Source organism: Vidua chalybeata, chromosome 3 (assembly GCF_026979565.1).
Source record: "Vidua chalybeata isolate OUT-0048 chromosome 3, bVidCha1 merged haplotype, whole genome shotgun sequence".
NCBI lineage: Eukaryota > Metazoa > Chordata > Aves > Passeriformes > Viduidae > Vidua > Vidua chalybeata.
This window is the reverse complement of record NC_071532.1, coordinates 4,173,895-4,200,109: the sequence shown is the minus strand read 5'-3', so window position 1 is coordinate 4,200,109 and position 26,215 is coordinate 4,173,895. Positions and strand designations below refer to the sequence as shown.

Here is a 26,215-nt window from a genome sequence, read left to right as displayed (position 1 = left end):
GGCAAAATACAGAGGAAAATATGAACAGGACAACCACATCCCAGAAAGCAGCACACTGGGATATTTAGCAACTCTACAACTGAGTCACACTGCAACAAAACAGGGTCACTGTTATCCAGCTGAGCACCCAGGATAGAACCAGACAAAGACCTAACTTTGAGAGAAGGTATGGCAGGAACAGCTATGCACAGGCATGATGACACAGGGAGGAGGAAGTAATGAAACAATGTAGGATGGGGAGTCATGAACTGTGAAGAGGGATCAGGAACACCCTGGCCTAGGTAATACCCAAGTCCTGTGTTGTTTGGCTCAGCCTGTCTTACTGCCATCAAGGATACAATTTCTCTACTTGTCACAAAAGAGAGTTATGTTGGCAAGCTTCGTTTACTGGGCCAAGAGAGCAAAACTGAAGACCAGACTCCAAGGGAGATGTACAACTCACTGCTTTCTCTTTGGTGTTAAATGGAACAGAAGTGCAGGGCTTAGGGTGCAGTAAGACTGTATTTAAATATTTAGGCATACAAAATACACATAGTAGAGAATAAATAAATATTTTTGTTGAATCTACGTGCATTGTCAGCATCAAGCTGGATTTTCCTTACACTTTGGCTTATGATTACGAGTTAGTTTGAGAAAGACTATTTCCCTCAGAATATGTAGAAGACATTAAAATAGCAAGAAGCCTGCACTGAAACGTGTGCTCAGCACACATTTGAGTTTGAGTGACACTACATTACTCCAGCTCATAGCACTGGCAGGTATATGAATTTTAATGGTATTTCAAAGTCAGCTTAATAACATTATAGCAATATTACAACTCAAAACCTGTAAAAGCAAGTGGTCTGTCAAAAGACTGCCATTTAAAGTCAAAAGGTTGTTGCCCCCACCTCTCACAGGCCACCTTTAAAATTCTCTTCTTTTGAACACATTTAATACAAAGTAACATTTCTTAAATACTTCAAATGCTGTTTTTCCCCAAAATTATGTCCATGGTCCTATATAAAAATACATATTGAAGAGAACCAACAGCCACGAAAGTCTAAAAAACTGTGAGTAATGAGAAATCTGTAAATAATGGGCTAACATGAACTACTCGTTCACGCAACGTATTTTTCTTTCAATCATATGTATGCTTTTGTTATAACTGCTGGAAACTAAGTGACACAACGTGGATTCAGGAAACACATCTACGGCCAGGTCTTCTGATACGTCCACCTGATGAACAACAACGTTTTGAAGCGTGAATAAAAGTGACACCCAAAAAGGTCTCTGGTTTCTAGGTTGCCATAGGAATAAGATACAAGGTTCCTCAGCTCACCTCCAGATGCCTTTGACCTTTCTTTCAACTTTTCTGCAGCCATTTCAGTGTAGCTGGGAAGTTCTGACATCTTCACTCCAGATCGAGCTTCTGCTATTAGCTGACGAGCTCTCTCTCTCAGCTGCCGACGCCGCTCTTCATCTTGCTGCTAAGATATATTGAACAGTTGCCAACTCAGTAATTGACAGAAATGCAATTTCATTCTCAATCTGATCATCATGATAGGAACTGGTTTACAGCATGGTGCTTGGCCCACATTATAAATAGGACGCTCGATATCAGTTGGGTGTCACACCACAATTTTTAAAGACATCCATGCGTCAGACTATTTTTTTTTAAGCATTCCCCAAATTATTGCTGCATTAGAAACCTGATGATTTGCAATGTAAAGCTTTTACAAATTATGTTCTATGACAACACCTTGATGAAAATTTGCAGATACTTTAGTCTCAAAGTAATCACACCTAATGAGTGATTTGAGTGAAGATTTACCGTGGCTATAAAATGGTTTTACTAAATTGAATGACTCATTTGAGTAGTATTCTGTCACAGAACTGAACTGAGAAGCCAGATATTGCTCTTGGTTACTTCAAGCACCAAGCTGACTTCCAAGTATAATGTGGCATCAAATCCGAGGCTCGTTCTTTGATTTCAATGGATATTTTTCTTTAAAAAATGCCCCAAAAACTAATGAAAATTACTGAAAGAACAATAAATGCTCTCAGAGCAGAAAAGACTTTGCATCCCTTTAAAACATCCTACTAGTGGGGCTTTGGTCAATAATTAAAGGAATCATACTGGAACCATGCCAGATAGTGCTGTCTCACTAAAGCTCATAAATTAGAAGCATGATAGTATTTCAGTTACATAAATAAACAAAGTTCTGCAGCATGACATTTTGTAAAAGACTAACCCGCCATGATTTAAAAAAAAATCAGAAAAATATCTGTTTAAACACATCTGTAAGACTCCACAGTCTCCATAAGAGAAACTACTTCAGTTTTCACCATAAGCATGGGATTTTTGCTAAGTTAGGAATGTTCTTCCTCTTCCCTCAATATCAGAAATGCTCATAAAGTGCAAAGAAGTCAGTGCTTGGCCTAAATCTAACCTGCCAATAAGTTTATGTATTATTGACATAATGACCTGGATAAATTCAGGTACAGGCTGTTGACCTGAACTAAGTGGAATATAACAAACTGCCTAATTTTGGAGAGCCATTCTGGCAGCCTTCCCACCAACCCAGAAACTTGAGCATCCCACACCTGCAGAGGCTGGTGAGAGCTGTTGCTAAGTGCTATTTAGTTTAAGCAATCATTAATAAAACAAGCACAAAATACTAATTAGGTACATTTTATCCATTTCCATGTAAATTGTTTGTTTGTAGCTATTTACTCAGCATTGTTCTCGGCACAATAGAAAAAATGCAAATGACTGAATCAGAATGCAGCCCTAATGGGACTTTCTGTTTATAACCATTAGCCCAGAGGTGTGCTGTAATTCAATCCTCAAGCAGAAAGATTTAGCCTCATTAACAGCTTGCATGGGCAGGTTACAACTCATAAAACCCTACAGTAAACAAAGTATATGGACACAGCACAATATCTCGCCTCTGAGTGACAGAGTCCCGATTCCCTATCAGATTGCTTTGATTTACTTTTCTCCTAATGTCCTCCCCTGGAAAGACAATTCTGCCTGGGCCCTGCGAGGCAGCGGGATGGCACATGGGCTTTGTTTGCTTTCTCACCCTTTAACTTCCCAGAAGGCACAGAGCAACAGTTCTATCAAAAATTTATTTGGTAAAGTACACATTAGAAAGACAACTGGAAAGCTTTCCCCCTCCTCCTATGCACTATAACAGATCAATTTAATTTAATTTCTAGCCAGCCAACTGACACAGCAAACGGTTTTATTTCGACCCACAGTATTTGGTAACATTAATTACATTGAATTTTACTTGAAATAAAACTGCTCAAATCTCTAATATTCCTAATTCCTCGGATATAGGAACTTAAATGACTTCTAAGAACGAATGTACAAAACTAAGATTCCCACACGGTTTAACGTCAAACAATTTAATCTACTTCAGCACATGTAATTTAAAATAGGGCCAGTTACATGGTTGTGACAAAAATGCCCTAAAATGAGCTGGCTGATCTTGCCCTCTTTCCTCCCCTCCTCCTGAAAGAGAACTTGCATCCTGAATTATTAGCATAGTCATTAACATCCCGGGGATCTCCAAGCAAACACAGATTATGGTGGCTTGTGTTTGTGCTGATTAAGCCAATCATCACCAGGGGATAAAGGAAAAACCAGCCTAGCTCTTGCTTAAATTCAATTCAGGTATTCGAACCCTCAGTTACTGAGCTTGGCAGAAGAAACACTGGTAAGAAGGGGCAATGAAACTGAGAGCAGAAAGAGTAGACAGAGTAAGTTCTGAGGTACAGAAAAATAGTTAAACAGCATATCGAACTAGAATTTGGAAAGGAAAGAACTTGAGAGAGGTACAGAGGCATGAACAAAAATATTAAAAAAAACCCAACCCTGGAGATATGAAAAGAAGCACTGCACCAAGAAAGGACTGAGCAAACACACATACAGTGACTTATTTTTCCCTGTACACTTGAAAAGAAAACTCAGTAAAATCTTCCACCCTCTGACATGCCAAAGAGACATTAGTTTTCTTTTGTTATTTCCCCCCAACTATTTTGTAATGGTTTAAAGATCTGCCATGCAGATGCACAGTGAGGAAAACTTCACTATTTAAGGACAAACTCTTGAAGAATAAGTAATGTAATTCCTTGTTTCCCTCCTATAAAAATGTATTGGTATGCAATTTTTATATTTCACAGTTCACTGACATCTCGGCAAGCTTTCTTCCACTGCTTCAATGGTGCTACTTTTAATTTTATCCTCCTTAGTCCTAGTAATTAAAGTGATCAGCAGTGGCATCCCAACGGCTTTGACACAGCTACAACCCCCTAGCTGACTCCGGCTTTTAAGGGAAAGGGGAAGAAAAAAAAGGACGGGAGTTTCATTTCACTGGAACAAGAAAATCAAGCTTCTCCAATCCTCAACTTTATCCAATTGTTCTTTCAGCAGCCTTTGGATCTTAAGAAACAAATAAAAATGGCTGCCATTAGGGGGTCCTGTTTGTACTCGCCGCAGACGGCAATGACTGACATTACTTTGGCCAAAAATTATGCCATGCATTCGGGAAGGTGAATTCGAATGCGAAACACTGGCAGGGCAGTTTCCGAGATCATTACCCAGCCAGCTGAGAGCTGCCCAACTCAGGAAAATATTGAGAGTGGTGGAGTCTTTCAGGGCAAAAAAAATCCCCAAACACCCCCTTAAAAACCATCTCCTTAAATGACTAAAAATTTTGCAATCTTCTCACATTAAAAAGAAAAGGAAAATAAACCACAAAACCTTCGTTAGGGATTTTCAGTCCTCCTTTGATAGGATTTTGGGAGGATTCAAACTGACTTTATACCAGAATTCTGATAACGTATCATCCTCTCACTATAAAAAAAAATACAATCTGGTGAACTGCATTTATTTGACGTTTAAAAAGTAAATTCTTTACTGTGTCCATAGACTGGGGGACAAAAGGAAAATTTTAAAAATGTGGTAAATTACTTGCAATGCACAGCAACAAAATCAAACCAGAATTGTATGAGAGGGAGCAGTTCCTGAAGCTGTAGGTTTCAAAATGGTTCGTGGTCAGCCGTGAGTGCACAGTACATCTAAGAGAAAGAACTTGACTGCCACCTCTTTCATCATTAGACAGGAAGAACGGCTCTGTTATTAGCCATTCAGAAAGAAAAAGACTTCTGTGCTTGTCCAGAGGCAAGGATTACCAAAATGTACCTATTCAGGATTACCAAAATGTACCTATTCAGTTAGAAGAGAAGACAGAATTAAAAAAAAAAATAAAAAAAAAAAATAAAATTACACGAGCTTTAAAGGTTTGAGCAGGCTGGGTTGTACTGTGACCTTGATCAGCTCTTGTTTGAGTAAATAGGATTTGGGATGAAACATTAAAACTGTTTAGCAGATCTTTTCAAACCATTTCAAACTTTTCTTATGTTGGTTTATAATATAACCAGACATGCTTGTAAATGGCCACACCTGCTCATTCCTCTGGGGATGGCCTGATCTCTGCCTTTGCTAACAAAGAAAGGATGGGAGAAAAAAAAAATCAGCCTTTCTTGTTGCAAAACAGAGTGGAAAGTCAAAATCTTTCTCAAGTTTGTCCCATCTGGTCAGATTAAATCTTTGATCACCCTGGGGATCACATTTATGTTTGGTCTCTACCATGGTTTCAGAACAGCTCAAAATACACAGGTAGTGAGCAAAACATGGACTGCTAAGCAAGGAACACTCGGCATAAACAAAAGTGGCTTTGGATTTCTGTGGCTGTTCAGATCATAGGAGGTGGTAAGCAAAGACAGACATAAACATCTTGGGTATTTTCTGCCTTCTGCCTGGTGTCTGCATCAGCTACCTCACTATCCATAAACTGCATGTAGCTTGAATTTTTTTTTTTTTCATGAATGCATATCACAAAAAGTATCAAACTGCTTAAGCAGCTATTGGCTTAGGAGCTATGGCACCAACACACTGATGAGACAAGACAGAATGAACACAGAAGTAGCTCAAAGTCTAAAACTGGAAGAGTCACAAACAATATCTTAACAAAGCTGTCCCCCTTAATAAAAAAAAGCTTCCAAAATTCACAACAAAATGGGGTGGCGTGGCTGTAAAGTGGAAAACATCTCCTTAAACCAAGGAGGCAATTTTTAAAGAAGTAGCCAACAATTTTTTCTATTTTGATTTTTTAATTTTAAAAATAATTTTATGTTGTTCTGGAAAATGTACATTTCACTTGGTACAGTATTTCTGTGTGAAGAATGGTGGCTGTAGAAAAACAATCCACTGATAATTTAATTCCTTGTGTCGTTGTGAAACTGAAAAACTCTTAGTTTATTGAATGGAAAAAAAAAATATTTGAAAAAAAGAATGGCTGACTAAGTAAGTATCACCTTGTGCTACATCCAAGGCCTCTTGCTGGTTGTCTGGCTGCTCTTTTGTAGGCAAAAAGGAGCTGAACGCTCTCTGGCTCCTTAGATCTGGTCCAACAAATGCACTGCCAGTCATGCACACGGATCCAGCTTAAAACTCAGTGTGAGCCTAAAAGAAGCTAGTCAAACTGGCACCTACTCATGCAGAAGTAGATAGATTTGTCATGACAGGCTGATTATTCAATGTAAAGAAACAGTTTAGCTTTTCTAATCTGGTACAAATACATCTTTCTCAGAGAAAAAAGTAAAAGGTCTAACAGTTCAAGTATTTATAAGTAAAGAAACCAACAAAAAAAATGGTAACGTCAAAATGAACCACAGGTATTTGTGCTGGAGCATTCTGCTAAACAGCCCCCAAGTTCTATTCAGATAAATAAGATTTAACCCATTTAACCATTTCAGAGCTGCACATCTCTGTGACAGAGGTGATCTCATCTGTTCCACACTGCACTTGGCTCTACTGCAAGTTTCAGGGACAGGCTGAGATACCCAATTCCAAAATTATGTTGTGTTTTCCTTCTGTCCTCGCTTGCTTGCGCTGGTGCAGAGGAAACACCAGGAAACACCACCGAGAAAGCTGACCTAAACCAAAAGCAGAGACAAAGGCCTCCACTAACTTCTTCTCTGCAATTTTCCCTGCTTAGGCAGGTTTGTGCTCTCCCCCATCCAGGAAGTATAATTAAGGTCAACAATCACCTAAGGTGCTGGGATCCATGAGCTTGTTCTGCCTGTCGCCTGCGTGTCAGCGCTCTTGGCATGACCCACAAACAGGGGCTCAAGAATGCCGGCTCAGAAATATCCTAAAATAGTGCCACCATCCAGACAGGGCAGAATCCGAGATGAGCAGGCTAAAGATGGTGTTTTCTGTGCCTTTCCACAGCTGAGTTACAGACAGAAGTTAAGAGAGCTGCTTACTCATTGTAGGAGTCAACATTCGTCGAGCTCCACTTAAGGGATTTTCTCTTGTGTAAACTTGACTTTATAATTTAAAAAAAAAAAAAAAAAAAAAAAAAGGTGAAAAAAAAAATTGGTGTTATGAAACAAAGACTTTTGGCAAGTGTATGGGATGCGTAAGCTGGAGAGCAGCATCTCTCAGACTGCCATCCTGGGAAGTTTCCTCCTCGGGCGGGCAGCCCCGCGCCAAGGGAGGGGACGTGCCCTCCTGAGGAATGCTCCCGGGTCACTCCCAGCCCAACAAAGCCAGCGGGCTGCAGGGGGCCTCCCAAAGTCGCTTTTCCTCCCCGCCTTCTCCCAATTTTTGGGGGAGGGTAACAAGATCCCTGTCTGCTTCTGTGTGATGAGAATGAAAAGAACAAGTGCAAACCCCACATCTCCCTGGACCTTATTTTGCTGGTTTTTTTTTTTTTTTTTTTTTTTTTTTTGAAAAAGTCCTGCAAACTGCTGGCAGGTTTTTTTAATGGAAAATACCAATCGCCTAAGATCTATACCTAGCCTTTTGCCAATAATGAGAAAACTTCACCTTCTGTCCCCAGCAATTCTTAGGAAATCTTTTGCTGTTATTCCTACAAATCCAATTACAGATTGTTGAGTAGCTAGTGGAGTAAGCTTATTGAGGAGTGTCACATCACTAAGTCGTGCGTATGTGTTTCAGTTTGTAATGTGGTCTGAGCCGCTGTAGAGGTGTCAACTTAAAATGCAAGTAAGTAGCAGAACAGGGCTAATCCCAGCCACTACTCCCCTGCAGCCAAATTGTAGCGCAATGAATGACAGTGGAAATGCAAAGATGCCACTGTGCTTATCACACACAGCCAGATGGTGGACCTGGATCAATGCACACATGCCACGATCAATGCATTTGATAAAGAATTAAGAAGAAAACTGTACATGTTATCAAAGAACTTGTACATGGCATAATTATGATTCTGCATGTGCTTACTGATGATATTGGAGACTCAGAGGCAGGTGATAATGAAACTGATAGGAAGAAATAGCTTAAAGGCTACAGCATATGGCCTCAGCACTAAGAAATCTTGTCAAATAGTTCAGAAAGCTTTTTTAACTGTTATTACAGGCTGCTCATAGTGCAAGCTGGTGGCAACGTTTTAATTTTTTTTAAACCTGAAATGTCAAAAAGTTACAAAAGCTGTACTTTTCAGAATGGTTCAGAAAATAATTAAGATGCTATTGTGTTTTAAACATGGCAAAAAAACTACAGGTAGAGAGAGCATTCACAATTTGGGGGTGGGGGGAGTAGTTGGGCATTTAAATATGCATATACACTTCTGTGTTTCCTGAATAAATGCATTTAGACTTTGAGGGAGCTTGTGGCAATTTAAGGAATGTATCTTGGTAGCAATTTTCATCCAGCACACCAATTTCTACAGATGCAGTTTCGATATTGTCGAAATTTCGGTATTATCAAAATGTATCGAAATGCACTCAACATCAAACGTAGAGTATTTCCCTGCTCTACATTTGTACTCTGTCAGCTGAGTTACAGGCACGTTGGATGTGAAAGAAGGCAATTAAAGATTTGTGGAAAATAAAGTCTAAAGTAATAAAAAAAATTATAATGTATAAAAGGTACCTAAAATACAAATTCTCATGCTCCAGTTGATAGATGAGCTGTCTAATCAACGCCTGGACGTAACTTAAGTGCTCTCATTAGTGTGAAGACCTTCAGGCTAAATAAGACTAAATCCCTTAAAAATTGCTTCTGCAATAGAAAAATCCCCCTTACCATTTTCCTCTGCCTAAATCATATCAATTAAAAAGAGAGAAGGGGAGGGAGGGAGAGAGAGAGGCATTTTCACATGACTTTGTTTTAACTGACACTCAAAAATCTATCTTCTGAATCCAATTTAAAATGTCTAGGAAAAAAAAAAAAAAGTTCATTAGCAATCAAAGAAACAAAAAAATCACCCCGAGTTTAGTTTCTCTTTCACTTTGAACCTGAATCTTTACTCAGCGCTAAGGTGCATAATGCCCATTGAATCCTTCACCGTAACTTCATTTTTCAACCCCAAACGTTTAATCAACATTGCAATTTTGCATTACATGATAAAATTTTTCAAAACGATCCCTCGGAAGAGTGAAGCGCTTATTTTATTTTCAGCAGGCTGAGGAAGGACACTCTCTGCCTCCCCCCGCTCCCCGCCAACCCCCGAATTTCAATTTGTCCTGACAAACCATTGGGTATTAAATTCTAAAGGCACGCAGAGTGCATAAAGAACTGATGGCTTGATTAGCTCTTGTGGTGCAATTGAAGGAGCTGTCTCTCTCCCCGCTTCTCCATTTTGAGAAACACTTTGATCTTCGTTCAAGTCAATTCATGAACATCAACTGACAAGACTGCATGAAACACCCCAATGGTTAGGCCCAAACTCGTAGCAAACTATTTGGTTTCATTAAGGCTTTAGGAGAAGTGACCAGTGACAGTCCTTTCATTCAGAAGCCAACAGGCAAGTGACTATTTAAAGTTTAATGTGCACAATGTACTGCTGAAGGCCACTACACCTATAGTCAGTCACTCAAGTATGAATGCCTTTACCTACTATTTTGTGACATGTGAACTGCTAAGTGCAGCTGCAGTCTCATTAATGCATTTGCCCAGATTTGTTTGCGGGACTAAATAGACGATTCACAGAATTTCTGGTGAGAGAAACAACTGTATCTTCAAAGGAAGGTAGAACAGCAGGTGATACGTAAAAGCCAGCTATTAAAAACAGACTGTGCTTCTAAATGCAGCAATTTACTTGAGATTTGCACAAATGTAGCAGAAATATTATCTGTTCCGGTTGAAAATATGAAAGAATTTGAATCACATCACCCGCAAAACGCAGGGTGTTTGGGCTGGTGTCGCGCTTTGCTACAGTACACTACTTACACATCACTCTTCCCCTTTTTTAGTTGCCCTCTCCAAAGAGTCCCACTTCAAAGAGTTCATTTTTGCACCAGTTCCTGTCAATGCAGGTCAGAAACACTAAAGTGGAAAGTGGCTGCAGTGCCGTGGCACAAAGAGTCTCCGCGGCTGAAATCAAACAAAGCCCAATTAAACTAATCATAACGTCCCAGTGAACACAAGGAAGCTCACCTGGTATTTCTGGACTTCTTGTGTGAATTCCCAACTCTACTCAGTACTTGGTACTATAATTACCCTGACCAAAATACTGTGAAATTACTGCTCTGATCTACTAATGGCTGCAAAAAATCCCGTCGCTGTGGTTCCATGCCAAGGGGCCGTAGCAAGGTGGCGCAATGCTTTCTGACAGAGACGACAACTTCGAAAAACTCAAAAGGGAAAATTAACGGGATGTGGTTTATGTTGCCAAGGACTGTTCATTAATTACCAATTTAATCACTGCTGGAGGCATGACATTACAAAAATCTGGCTGAAAGTTCTAATAGATTATGAAGACCACCTAAGAAGAGTGACCAAGAAATGTACAAAACAATTAATACTGTTTCACTGCTATCAAAGACACTCAGATTATTTTACATCAAGTGAAGCAAAAGAATTAGTAGCTTCACAGTGCCACCACTAGGAACTGTAAATACAATGGCACACAATTAGTAATGCACATGTGACTTTTCGTTCAAGGCATATATCCTTGGGAAAGCCAGAACACGATAAGGAGAACAAAAGAAACATTTTTAAATGAAATGAATAAAGATTTTAACTCTACCCTTGTGCATGCTGAGCAATCACAGAATAGGCAATGCAAAATACGGCTCTAAGTAATGGCGATATCATCCTGGGATTCACAACAGCGTGTACTGAACATCCACACGGAAAACGTCCACAGCTATTAGCAGCGATGGAAAAAGAGCATTCCCGGGGCTGAGAAACCCGGGTCTCACTCTGCACACAAAGGGATAGCTCTGGAACAGAGACTTTTTTTTTTTCCCCCCCCTAATATTTATAAATGGATACAAGACGCTAAAATTTTGGAACTAATTTTGTTCGGATGATCTTAAAATTCCATTAATAAACTGCCAGCCTGTTTTCTGTCAGCGAGTTAACGGTATGGCTGCAGACTGTGCAGCACCTTGAATTTACAGCCACGTAATAAATAAATTTATATATTTAGGCCAGATCCTTAACTGGTGTAAACAGATACATATTATTATAGAAATAACAGCAATAAAGATCAGCTGAGAAATTCAAGCATTTGTATCTAAAACTGAAACTGCTAACATTTGTCGTGCATTATCAAAGGTTATGCTTTATTCAGGAAATCCTTCCTGCTATAAAACTGACAGGGCATACTAATTCTTCTTAAAAATTAGTTTACTTGCACTAATTGATTTATTTTTCCAGCTCTGTCAGGGACTTGTCCACAGCAATATTTTTGTACAGTGAAATATCACAACTTCACACGAAGAAAGTGCTTAAACAGACCAAATATGAAGTCAAAAGATGAAGAACCTCTTTGGAAAGCTACAGATTATTTTCATTTTCCATGCATTGTGGAAGGTTAAATAAAACAAGTTGCTTGCTCCTGCCATCAAGGAATTGAGATCAGACTATCTCAACCTTAGTGTGTCGCTATAAAGAAGTAAATATCAGGTCAGCTGTGGGTTTGAAGTGTTCAGTCAGCAGGTCTAACCTCCAGTTAAAGAAAAGTATATTGTTAAAACATCTATAAAACTTAGAATGCTCATGTAAATACTCCACAGCATAGTCTTATCAGCTTACACCATATTTAAGCACTTTTTAGTGGCATACAGACAAGACATATAAATGAACGACAGGGAATAAGTTACTAAAGCTCAGGGATTACCAAAATAATGTTCAATCTTTTTACCAATTAGATGGCAACTCCTTCTTTGTAATCTTGGGAAGATCTAGTGATCGTATCTAAATCTGGTTGCAATTATCAGCATGACAGACTAGTCTTTTTTCAATCAATATTTTCCAATTAATATTAAAAGACCAAGGTTGCCACCTGCAAAGTCCTACACCTCAATAAATTCATGCTAGATGTTTAATTAATAAAGATCAGGTCTTAATCTTTTTTTTTTTAAAGAAAAACAAGATAATAATAACTTGAGAGTGCTTCCTTAAATGAATTAACACAACCACCTCAATCACAGACATTTATTTTCCAACTGAAGAGACTACAAAAAATCCAGCAGTGAACTGGATACTTTTCCTAATGCAACAGAAGTAGGGATTCTGGTTTGACACAGAAAAAAAAATACTAAATGAAGCTATTTTGTACTCATTTTCAAGAACCTGAAAATATAACTGGAGGAAAGAACACTCACATTGCTACCTTGAGTTTAAGGCATCTTTCAACCAAAATAAAATGTTCTGTTTTTGCTGTCTACTCTGAATTTGCTTTTGATACCACTTCTGTTCAAGCTGGCTACAGTTTACTTATTGGACAGTTTGGAGCTTATTAGTTCAGAGAGGCAGCAGATTATTGCTGGACATGATCAATAAATGGGATCATTTATTAAAGTGTTTTTTCTGAGCATTTAAAATGATGCTTTGTTTTTATTTTATTTCAGTCAGCATATCTAGTATCTGTGCAAATGTATACAACCAAAATTAAAGTTCATAAAGATTCATATCCTTTCACATTGTCACTTTCTGAAGCCTTTCTAAAAAGAACTTCCATTTGCACTAGTCCAGTGCATGCAAAAAAAAAAAAAAGTTATCATTTTGCACCCAAATATTTATGAAAATGAAAAGTAATGGGCACAACAGATTGACACCTGAAGTAGAAAGAGCTTATTAAAAATGAATTAGATACAGCTGCAACAAGTCCTTTGAGCAAGGGAGTAATAAAAAGCAGAATTCTCACGGCACAGCCCGTTCCTCTGCCCTCTGCTCACAGTGTTCATGTGTTTGGAGGAGACAGCTTTCCAGTGAAGTACTTTGTATCTGCAAAATCTACTAAGAGAGTTGAACATCATTGCCTCTGCTCTTTCAAATCTTTCTTTTTTTTTCAATATATACACATTGAGGCAGCTACTGCTGTCATTCAACTCGAATAAATACAAAATAATGGTACCAGAGATAATTAAACCCAAATCTTTCTCTGTACAGAAAGCAGGGTAGCAACAGTTGCAATTAAGCGCAGCAGCAGCCTCAGGATTACTCTCCAAACCCCCTCACGTCAGTTCTTATTATTCTGGTTTTAAATTCTTATTGTTCAAATGGAGTCCCTCACAATTTTTAGTGTAGTTATACTCAAATGCTGCTCTGAAGAAAGAATGACTATTTTCCTGTTTCACAAAAGGTAGAAGACAGAGTGATTCCTTCCAGGTATCGTGCTATTGAACTCCTGCATCCCAGAATCTGTGCCAGATCCTAAATATGCAAAATTTTCAGCCAAATCCACATATGCGTGGGCCAGTCCTGCACCTAAATTCATCAGGGAGGAATCCTTAGCTCATGCAAAACCCAAGTAACTTCAGGAACTATCTGTAGCCCCTGGCAGGGAGAAAAACACATCCTTTGCCAGATGAGCACTATTTTTCATGAATTCCATTAGATGCAGCATTCCCTGCTAAAGCTGTCTGCCTTACAAAAACAAGTTAAAAGAATCAGACACAGGATTTAGGAGATGCCAGAAATAAAGCTAGTGGGCATAATCTTAATTTTCATCCTGCTCTGTATCCTCTAAAACAGAGCCTTATTGTGGCACCACCTTTTACTTTCACTATCTCCTGGTCTTCAACCCAGCCCTGAGCTCTTCCCAGCAGCGCTCAGTACTTCGGTTTATTTTCACTGTTCAGTATGCAGGCCCATCAACACAAAGCATTATTCTTTACACCACGATATTCAAATCTTGCTCTGAAGCCAGAATTGTTAATTCCTCGATTTCTTTCCACAGTGCCCACCTCTATGGTATTTAGGAGCCTCAGGAGCATTAATCACATTCCCTTCTCACGACAAGCCGTGGAAGAGTTATTATCCTGCTCTTCTGATGAGAACTGAGACAGAGAGATGCAGCTAAAAGGATCTATCGCTGGGTGCTTGCTCTGAGAAGCCTATTAGTTGGATTTTTTTTCAGTATACTAAGCTTTATAGCCATTTATACGTCTCAAGCACAGCTCCAATTGATTTCCCTGACAGACCTGGATGCTCAATATATCTGCAAATCAAACTTTTGCCTCAAAGCGATCCAGAAAGGAAGGACACAACAAATAGTGACCACTGGAGGATATTTGGCTCAAAAGACTTAGTGGCACTGATCAGAACTCGGGTAAAGGCAGAAGTACATTTAATTTTTTCAAGCACCTTAACCATGACCTCATCTTTTCACTCCTTGCAGTCCCTGCTTGGTTTGTTGTACACCTTTCAATTTCTGCAATCAAAAGCACAGAGGTCCTCTGGACAAGCAGCCTTCTACATCACCTCTATCCTCTGAGGAAAATGAGACACAATTGCTTTGGGGGAAATAGTATGTGATCACATAATTAAAGACTACATCATAATGCATATACACAAAGGAGGTTAATTAAAGTTGCCTGTGCATTTCTTAACTCCTAATTCCATTCTCTGTAATCATGCTGACTCCATAACCATAGCCATTTGAGTTTGGAGAGTAAATGACAGCTGCAGTAAATTTCCATTCTTTATGTGGCCCAGTCACTAAAAGAAAGTAAGAAGATTTTGCCAACGGCCTATACAAATATTTGCTGACAGCAGAGTTACGCTGAGATTCAAGAATGAGAGATTCCATCCCATGTTCTGCAGATGAGGATTCCTCTCCTGGAAATGCCTTTTAGGCCCATGACTTCTGAATATTTCCCACTCTCTGTGGTCCCCTCTAGCCCGTCACTTTGCCAGATAGGTCACATAGCCCAGCTCCAGTCTCCTCACCTTTCCAACATCACATTCCAGCCAAGCTGCCGCTGCTAACAACCATCACTACAGGTTGATATTTTACAGCATCTGGTGGGAGCAGATATGTCCCTTCCAGCCCTGTGATATTCACCATGAGAAAAGGCAAGTTAAATAAAAATGAGTAAGCTAATAAAAAGGCTCTCCTGGTTAAAAGCTAAGTGATTACAGCTGCTATATCAGATTGCAAATGACAGAAGCATCTCGTAAAAGAGTCACCACATGCACACATACATCAAGAAAGCAAGCAGAAAGGCTGAGCTGTTTATAAATCTACCATAGAGAAAGGGATCCACAAGGGGATCAGTAACTCTGTTCACAGAGCTCTTAAGCTAATTCTTCCAGTCTCCAAAGGGCTGCATCAATTTTAATGACACAGCTATGATCCTCCCAAACCATGAGCATGATTTCAAGGAGGTTCTGATCAATGCAGTCTCCTCTTAGACTTCAAATACCTGCACACATACCTCCACATGCTGTCTGGCATGCATACAGCTTGAGATTGAAGGCTTCTGAGAAGCACCAAATAAGCAGACATAACACTGAAAAAACTTCTACCATGCTGCAAGGAGGGAAGAAATGGGAGAAACGAAGCTGTACTCTGTGCTTAGAGGAGAAACAGCAACACTGTGTTTTTCAAAATGGACTTTCACCAAAACAAATCAGGCTGGCACACACCAAATAAACCTGTATTTATGGCCATGGTAGAGATTTGGAAACTTCCTCCCTGTTGCTGACCCTGAGCAGCACCACTGCCCATCCTCAGGGTGCACATGTCCAAGCCCAGGCACTGAACGCTGCTCTCACCTGGTCACTGGGAAAGCAGAAACTCCTGGTTCCCACATGACACATGGAAAGTGGTCAGAGCAAGCCTAGGAGATGAGGTTTTTCTGAAGTCACTAAGGACTGCACAGGCTTCGTTTAGCTGGGGTGACTGGCAGCACAGTCTGAAAGACTAGGATGCTTAAAGCTCTTTCTGAGATGGTATCGAGAAAGGTGCAATAGCAAACTTCAAGAGTTACTTGCAAAAGTATTGCCCCTGAACTATCTCTTCAAAGTTTTCTTATTTAAAATTAGATCTTCCTGTTTCAAACCATTTTCTTTTGAATCTCAATTCATCCTGAAAATGAGCCTCGTCCAATTTCCACTACTAAATGCTGATTCTCATTATCACAACTCTCATTTGGATAACACACTACTACACATTACTGCACACTGACACACACAACACTGCTTTGAGTCAAAGTTCTTATTATTAACCTTAATGACCAAAAAGCCATGAATAGAAATAAGTCTGTGCTATATGCTAACAATCAAACGAGCAATGACCTGTAGAAAACTGGCAAAACTACATCAAATGGAAATGCCTCATCTTTACTAATATCAAGTATGTTAAAGGAAAACAGGAATCCATGTGTTTTATCTTACACCTATATATGTTGATGCACTCATGCATTCTCTTTCAGAATATGCACATAACATATACATACATGTTATACACAGCTTTATATAATGTATGTTATTATATACCAACTGGAAGAGCCTCCAAATCACATCTCCACGACACACTTCAGAGCTGAGGAGCTTCTGTCATTCTTATGTGACAAATAACTCAAGTCAAGAGTGCCCAGATTTCACATGGGCCAGGACCATTTGTTCCAGGACAGTTCTCCATGAGCTTCTGATGGAGGCAGCAAGAAACTCTGGCTCTGCCAAGATGCCCTAAAAGACTGCCCTTGCCTTCCTGCAAGCTTCTAATTAATTTTTCAGCTTCTGTAACAAATGAAATAAGGTCCTACAGGTAATCTGGCAGTCCTAACTCTCACCCTGAAAACCCTTCAGCATCTCCTACCCTCCAGCTGGTTTTCATGGCCTGGACACAATCTTCATTATTGTCTAACTTCACATTGCCACCTACCCAGGGCACCTCTTCTCTGCATGCCACTGGGGCAGCTCCTTTTACTCCTGTTTGGATTTCATCAGCAGGAGTTTGAGGCTAAAAGAGAAAGTTTTGCCTCCCAATACTATGACCTGCAACAGAAGGGGCCTCAATCCTTAGGAGAGCAATGGTAAAAGACGGTCTTGCTGGGCAGTGTCCATGCAGACAACTTTTATTGACACTCAGGAACTTTTCCGAATTTCAAGGCTCTCTGACAAGACTGTGGTATTAACACAACTTTGACTGTTTTGAACAGATTTTTCAAGAGAATCTAACCATCTTTTCAATTTTTATCCGTTTTTAATATGAGTAAAACAATGCTTTGTCAAACCTAATACAGAGAAAGACATGAACAGGTTTTTTTGACATTAAAAAAAAATTAAAAATATTACCCTGAGGCAGAAGAGCTGACAGGGAAGATTTCAGCTCAAACAATGAAATACTAGCAAAGTTGTAAAACCTTTGAAAATAGGAGCTCATAATAAAAAATGTTAGGCAACTTTAATTACAGCTGTTTCTGCCTGAGTAGTTGCCTATAGTAACTCCCCTCTAATGCCTTTTTCTTTATAAAAAGAAAATGAAAAAAAAAATCCAAAGTGAAATTTATACTAAAATATATATATCTGGGAAAAACTTAAAAAACAGAATAAGAAAAAAATCTTTTATGTATCATTATACAAATAAGTATATAAATAAGACTTGTCTGCCTATATGAATGTATTTCAAAGTAAAATGAAGTATCAGTGTATGAGAGGAAAAAAGAAAAACCAGCATGGATCCAAGAGAGTTAAGAAAATAAAATGAAACGTGTAAACGACTGTCTTCATTTTTTTGATTGTATGATCCCATTCCTGTAAAGAGCAGAATCTGCCCCTCAGGACTCAGCTCTGAAAGGTGGGAATCTGTGAAGATTCCAGCCTTCCTCTGCATCATTATTTTACAGTTATATTTACATTCTCAGCTGCCAGTACAGTCTCTAATGTGCAATAGTTAGAATCACAAAACCTGCATTGCAAAGGTTTGCATAAAAATTAATTAGCTTTCATCTCCAGAGAGTAGGAATCCTTCCAGGTCACCATGGAAGCCACTGGAGATGCAACCACAGCTGCTTCAACACTGGAGCTCATTCCCCAGCTTCACTTTCCCCTTCAGCAGCATAATCAACTTTGGTGATAAAAAGGAATTGTTTCATCAACTCTTTTACAAGACTGACACAAGCAGCTCCATTCACTGCAACAACACTTCTAAAGCAGCAAGGAGCTCACATCAGAGGCTCAAGGAAATGATTTACATTAACTGAAAGAGAAGCAATCAGAAATAGCACAAATTACTTCACTATCGTTTAACAAGCACTGTTTGAGTTTCACCCCACCAGAAACTGCAGTGCCAATCAAAGAAGATGCTCCCAGACTTCTGCTTCCCGGGAAGTGGGAGGCACCTTAACATCAGGAGAAACAGGTTTTAGCAGTGAATGAAGGACACCCGACCCATCAAACGCAGAGAAGAAATGTTCTGCAAGGACATGCCTCCCCCCCACGACAGCACACACAATGCATTTGAACTCTGCAAACTGCAAGAGTGGCCAGTGTTTCTTACATCGTTCAGCTGCTTATTGCGGGCTGGGATGAGGGTACTGCTTAGCTGTTTATTCCCTGCCTTTAATGCTGCATCTCTTCTTGCTTGCTCAAGCAGAACTCGCGCTCGTTCTTTAAGTTCTTCCTGTCTTGACAACATACGTTGCTTAAAAATAAAGAAATATAATTAACAGCAAGGCAGCCTCAGGGCACTGAAGGTTTATACAGTAGTTAATAGCCAGCGGCCTTCCTATACAATAAAGGTCAGGAGCCACATGAATTATGTCTTCATGAGGTGACAGAGCATTCTATAGAAATGAAAAGATGATCAAAATGTAAAAAAAAAAAAAAAAAAAAGTCATACGTCTTTATAATGTAAATAGGAGTTCACTTCCTTCCCCTTAAAACTTAATTTCTATCAACATTTAATGCCTTTAAACTTCAACTGTGGAAAAAACCCAAATGGCTTCATAGAAGCCATGTCAAACGTGCTATGTGTTTATTTATTTACTTTAATATGTATGCAAATATGGCTACAACAAAAATGCTTTGTTGGCTACTTATATGGGTACCACTCACTTACAACTTAAATTGAGCACAAAGAGGCTGGGTACAAGGTGAAAAACCCTGCAAAAATATCTGCTTCTACTGAATTTATGAATATGCACAAGAAAGTCCCTTCTTCATACAAAGGACTGAGCCTCCTTTAAGAGCAGAAATAGCAAAAGGGGGTTCTGCACAGGCAAGAAGAGAACATGAGCAGCTCCCAGGCAGACACACTCCCAAGGGATGGTTTCCTAGTCAAGGTCAACTGTGAAGAGTGGGAAAATGCATCTCCAGGCCTTGACATGGACCAGGGCTGGGACAGCTGGCAGAGCCTGCTGTGCTCCTGCAACACCCATGTGGAAATGGAGGTGGTTGACTCTAACAACAACTGAGTGTAGGTTCAGAGGGAGCCTCACACCTGAGATTCTATTGCCACGTGCAAATGCACCAACAATTAACAACTAAGAACGGCCTTCAAAGCCAACTCCTGCTTCTTCTTGGCCTGTTACACCCTTGCCTATGAAAATCTTCATAGAGTTTAACAAATCCTGTCTCCTCCTGCTCTTTTATTCTGTATGGGCCAAGCTGTTCCTTTCTCATCCAGTACACAAAGATGACGATGATGATGATGACGATGATGAAAAGAAACCTCACAAGATTTCATTGATTAAAGGAAAGAAATTAGCTGGCTCTGGAACCAATATTTGGCCATTATCACTCATCTACAGACTGCTTCTCTTGCAATAAAATTATCTTTATGGTGCTTACTCAGAAAAAAAACCCATAAAAATATTTGAAGCAATTCATACTACCGGAAGACTGGATATATTCTTTTCTTACCAGAGTTAATGGCACAAAGCCCAAACTCAAGAAACCTCTTTACAGGGGTAAAATTATAATCCTGCTTTGGCATTTTTGTACGTGGAGGTGATAGCATGTTTTACATATTTTTATGATGATATGATTTATTGATAATACTCAGCATATATATAATATTCAACTTCCATTCTCACAATAAATCTGCAAGGTAGGTGGACATACACTGTTCTCTTTATAGAAAGGAAAATGACATTGTGGTGAAGTAACATGCCTTAGGCCACTCAATGGAAAAAAGCAAAATTTAACCGTCTGGAGTTTCTACCTCACCATCCTGGCTATGTTCATGAGACTCCATGGTTTCCCAGACAAGATTTTGAATTATCTTTAGTAAATTTTAAGGTATTCAAAGCTTTACATTTCCTAATGAAATGATATATTTTTCCAGTTTTTCCTTCAGAATGCAACAATCAAGAGGAAATGAGTTGCAACAGACAGTGGCAAAAGCTTTGGAGCCATCTTTGAGATAGCTGAGAACATAATTTCTTTAATTGGAGAGAGACTGGAAAAATCACCAGTGGGACAATTTCTGTAAATTAGTTTTCCATGTAATGATTGGTTTGCAGCACCACCTACTTCACAGGCAAAACATTTACTGCCCAAAAATAAAAATACACTTCTCACCTCACCATTTATGCCAAAGATTTGGTGTAAATTACAAACACAGAGAAAGAACTTGAACAGCACGTCCATCCTAATTCACAGACACAAATGTCTTACCTGGGCTGTTTTTGCAGTTTGATCTGCATGATTTAAAGCTGTTCTGGCATCACTGTCAGAATCAGATTCTGTTTGCCTCGGAGAAGCATGTGGTTTCTTTGCAAGATCTGTATCCATATTATAGGAGTATCCAGGCTTAGAAGTAGGAGATAAACTTGGTTTTGTGACAGGTGAACTGGGATCTGCTCTTGTGCTCTCTGTGGATCCTACACATCCCAGCTTTTCTTGCTCCGAGAAACCAGGGGTACTGTCTAAGCTCTGGTGTCTCTTCTTGTTGTTATCTTCACAAGCAACTGTGGGAGACATATCCTCTTTTTGATCACTGACATGTGCTAAGTCACTGAAGTCTAAAGTGTCACTTATCAGCAATTTCTTCCTTCCCAACACAGGCTGCACTTGTGTTGCGTCTGTGCTGCCACACTTCCCAATTTCTTCAGACGCGGAAGTCCTTCCAGAGCTCTGCTGGGATTTCTGCGGATCCGTGTCACTTCGAGTCCTGCGTGAAGAAGGGGAAGCTGTGCTTGGGCTTAAATGGTCGTCAGGAGTCTGATGCTCGCTCTCAGATTCGCCGACGCCGCTGTCGTTTACGAACACGGAGTCATCCTGCGAGGCGAAGTCTGCCAAAGCGCTGTCCGCTGCCTGCAGCTCGGGCTCCCGGTTCAGGTCGCTCAGCTCCGCGTAGAACTTCTCCTGGTCCACGGAGCTGTTTGTGTCCGTCTCGTAGTTCCCCACTTTGTATGTGCTCTTACTGCTGTTCTCCTCTATCTGAACCACGTTCAGCTCCTGGCCGCAGAAATGTGCCCTTATCTGATAGAGATAGGTCATAACAGTCAGTTTGTCAGGGATGGCCAGCAAAACCATGTCCGAGGGCTCCAGCAGTCGCGATATTCCCAAGCTGGCAAAGCCGTCGTAAGCCTTTAAAGACAGACAAAATAATGATCACAGCGTGGCAGTTTCTTACCCATCATAACATCTCAAGAATGCAAGTGGAAGTTTCAGTCAAAATAAGCAAGCCTAAAACACATCCAATATTACAGGGAGAACGTGGCTCTGACTCTATTACTTATTAATTTTTGGCTTCATTATAGTCATTGCTACTTTTTGGTGCACCATCCAACATCCAGCTCATTGATTTGTTCTGATGGCTTCTACATATGTCCCAGGACATCTTCACAGCAAAGCAAACTGAGAGAATGAAACCAGCAAAAACACTCAAATGGCATTGTTTTAAATATTTTTAACATACTTCAATGCCATACTATACTCTAAAATATTTTATTACTCGAAATTGTGACACTTCTATGAGTAACCAGCTATTCATGAAACTGCAGCTTGAAAGTCCTTCTTTTTGCACTAGGAAAACCTACCAATATCTTAAATGGTTCTCACTCAAGTAGCAGGAAACAAGCAAACAAAAAAAGTCTAAGAGCTGGACCAGAAGAAAAAGGAACTCAGGATGGCTTTTTAAGATAAGGAACAAAGATAGAAGAAACACGACACTAATCCATCTTGAGCTTTATCATTGATGATCAACCTTCTGCCTTCTATTGGTCATGTAATTGCAGTGATTCCTGCTGATGAAAAACTATGTCCAGATAGTCAAAAAGAACACCATCACAGATTACCTGACACTAGACATAAATCACATTAATCAATCAAGCAAATGCATTTTAAAAACATTTGTTGATGCTAAACTTATAAGAAAGAGAGAGTGAAAATCATTCCCATTTCACTTTACTTTCTAAAAGCTAATCAGTTGCAAGCCTCCCACTTTGTGAGGCCACATTGTCTTCTTTTACTGCTGGCCCTTTAAGTGAGTGGGCTTGGTGCATCAGGTTTTTCTAGTTTTGAAGAATTAAAGCCGTTTCTCAATTTACAATTAATTATTACTATCCTGGATTAACCTTGGAAGACAATATTGTGTTTCAAGGAAGTCTTTAAAAGGCCTCCTGTTAGCGTAGATGCACTCAGTTAAAGCATGTGGGCTTCTCCTCCCCCAGGAATCCTGCAGCTCCTTTTCACCGTCTCCTGAAGGGGCTTACAGTGTTCACACTTGATCCAACACTATTCTGAACAAAAGCAGATGCTAAATTTAAGACATGGATGAGAAAGCTGTCCTTTCACAAGAAAACAGTAACGCACATCACTGGCTTCAACTCTTCAAGTTTACATTTTTTCCTTAATTTTTTTAGTTTTAAAAGAAAAGAGAAAAAAAAAAACAATTATGTTTTTTTTTTTTTAATCCTCTTGGTTTTGATATTACTAAGTATTCAACAGTGAGACAGATTGTGGGGCTGGGCTAGCCTGCTCCTGGCAGACCCAGATATTTTGTTTGCTCTGAGAAAAGGAGGCTCTCTCCTCCTCCTTGCAATGTCATTCCCTACTCAGGGGTCCAATAGTTTTCGTTTCAGCTGCTTTTCAAACTCTGCTTCCAAAAGCTGGAATTTATCTTCCTGAAATTTTGCACGGCTCCCCCCGTGCTAAGGTATAACTTTCCAAAGCACTTTAGGTGAAGTAATTTTTATAACACTGTAATAAATGATTCACGGAGTTTATCTAGACATAGAAATGGTCTGAATAATTTATTTTTAAGCTCTTCTGGCTCTCCCCATACAAAATGATTTGGCCTAAAATCATTGCTGGTATTTGGTGTGGTATTTCTTGGGAAGGTTTATTATTATGAGAGATTGTTATGGCATTTATAAATACAGAGCTGTGCTTAGATATAGGAGCAGCAGAGGCAAACATGACTGACGTATTTGCTGATACAAAAGTCCAGATGGAGCAGAGCAACAGCAAAATGATAGGTGGGAGGAAATGGCAGCAACTTGGATGGTAGAAGAGGGACAGCTGTCATTTACAGCATCTTGGGAAACAGAGCTGGAGGAGCAGGACGAGGCTGACTGTGGAGGAGAGGGAGACAAGATGGGTGGAACTGAACAGACATGGGGAGCACAGAGAGCAGTGCAGGGATTTGGGGGGGAAGCCTAAGGCATGGCAGATACCAGGAATGATGGATGCTCATAGGACAGCAGAAACCAGGCTGGGCATGAACACACAGCGAGCCATCCGTGCTGTCTGTGGACTAAAGGCAATGCCAGGATGTGCTGTTTGCTAAGTGGGTCAGTGCTGATTCAGAGGCATAAATAACTTGTTACCCCACACTGCAGGTAGTGGGAGTCACCATCTCAAGAATGACAGGACTCAAGGACAGGCACGGCAGCCGGGGCAGCCAAAGCCCACAGACATGACTTGACCTAAACTCCTTTTATACTCTCAATTTCTTATTTATATGCTAATACAACTAAATTCTATGAGTATCTCCCAGGGTCTATAAAATGAAGGCAGGGACAGTGTTTCAGGACTGTCAGGAAAGGTACTTGCTTAGAAGTAACACAACAGCAGGACTGAATTTGGAATGATGGATATTCTCAGTACAGCTGCAATCACTTTTTGTTGGCTGTTCTGCTCTTGTGGTGATGCCTGGGATTAAACACAGTTATTTCCTGCTGATGCCTGACACCTATTTCCCATCCCCTCTCATTCTCATCCACACTTTTGCTTCTCTCCTTTCAAAGTACACTAGATATGTAGATTGGCATGCCAATATTCTACAGACAGTAGCTCTAGAAATAGCAATTGTGTTTTCTGGATGCATCCATGCAGCACTATGTGATGGGTTGTCTTTCACTACTAGAAAAGCTGGGAGCTTCCTGATATTCCAGCATATTTATAAATGCATCATATTTCTAACTAGTTTGTAACATGGTATTAACAGTAAATTTTCCAAGTCAAATTATTTTTGTTAAACAGAGGCATAACTCAGCCTTGATTTTTGCAAATATTTACTACTCTGCATGTTTAACTCTGCTTCTACATGATCCTACTGATGCCAACAAGCATCTCCTACACATGCAATTAGATATGTTCTTATGACTTGTTTTTATGAATTGTAGTGGTGAGCATGAACAACTATTATAAAAACATTAACTCCAGTTTCAAGGTAAGGAATACTTTCCATTTTGACTCAATACTACCCCTTTAAGTCTGCATTCTTCTATTTAAATGTATAATTTAAAAGGATTCCTTTTAAAAATGGAATATTTTATTAAGAAGATCACTCAAGTTCAAATGTATTGAGGAATTTGTTAGAAATGGCCAAGAACTGGGGAGCATTGTAAAAATTAAAAGTGCCAATTGAACATCCAAAAGATATACCCACACCATAAATGAAACAACCTTCTCTAAACAATAATTAAAACCAGAAATTCATTGTTAGAACCATACTGTTGTGCCCTTCTACTCCTCATTCCTTCATCTTGTCAAAGATCCAGCCCAAGTCTTGTTTAGTAGTGTATATTTTTAAAGTGCAGGACACATTATTAGCAACACAAAATATTTCAATTGTTCATAAGGAACTATAGCGCCAGCATGCTGTAATTTTAATACATTTTTCATTAATTTAAACGTAATTATTATTTATTAATAATCAAATGGACATATTAAATCAAATTAGCTGTTTAACACTACTAGGAAGGCAATATGGATAGTCAGATATATCTGAGATTTAAGTAGAAGCACAACTCTTTAGACCAGCTGGGAAAGTATCCCTGTAATGTTTGTAATTTTCTCAAAGATAATCCTGGTTTCTCTTTTGTTCCTGACAGAAATTTGAATTTCCAATGTGCACCAAAAATACCTTCCAATTCAGACTGATGCCAATGTAGTAGTTGTTTGGGATTTTTTAAATATATGTATATTCAGGACACTAAGCCTATTTATCTATCTCCCACTGAAGTATTTTTCTTTTTTTTTAAATATACTGACAAGCTGATTGACAGACATCAATTGGGATCCATCAGCACAAGCACCACAGGCAGTATTCCAATCATTTCCCAACTCTGTAACACACTGACATATTGGCCAAGATCAGATGTCACAGGTAAATACCCTTTTTTATTCAGCATCAGTGGCAGCACCCAAATGGCAAGTGGTTGGTGTGTGTTATAAAGAACCTCTGATGACATACCTTTTTTAAAAGTGCATTTCCATCCCTAATTTATACACAGTATTTGCACTGAAACAGTTGTTAAAAAATCTTAAGATTTCCTCTTTTTTTTTTTTTAAGTAAAATACAAACAAGGTCATGCACTTCTAAAAGATATTCTCTTATGGGTTAACCTTTAATCTATGGTTTTCCTTTGGGGAGAGGGAGAGGCAGAAAAACATTTAAAAAAAAGAAGAAAAAAGGAAAAAAAAGATCTGCTTCAGACAAAGAAAATCATCCTATTCATCCAAAGATGTTATTTTAATTGGTTAGGAGGAATCATTGTC

General features: G+C 39.3%; 1 protein-coding gene across 15 annotated transcripts in view; it reads right to left on the bottom strand.

The window, feature by feature from the left end:
• The window catches only part of EHBP1 (EH domain binding protein 1), a 205,945-nt gene that overhangs the window by 51,237 nt on the left and 128,493 nt on the right, over positions 1-26,215 (bottom strand). For 11 of the 15 annotated variants that reach the window (XM_053937968.1, XM_053937974.1, XM_053937975.1 and 8 more), the window contains 3 exons: positions 20,882-21,796; positions 18,762-18,905; positions 1,319-1,466 (listed from right to left, as the gene is read on the bottom strand). In XM_053937968.1, coding sequence (XP_053793943.1) covers positions 1,319-1,466; positions 18,762-18,905; positions 20,882-21,796 — 1,207 coding nt within the window. The remainder of the gene's footprint in view (positions 1-1,318; positions 1,467-18,761; positions 18,906-20,881; positions 21,797-26,215) is intronic. The other 4 variants (XM_053937969.1, XM_053937971.1, XM_053937980.1 and 1 more) reach the window with 2 other exon arrangements.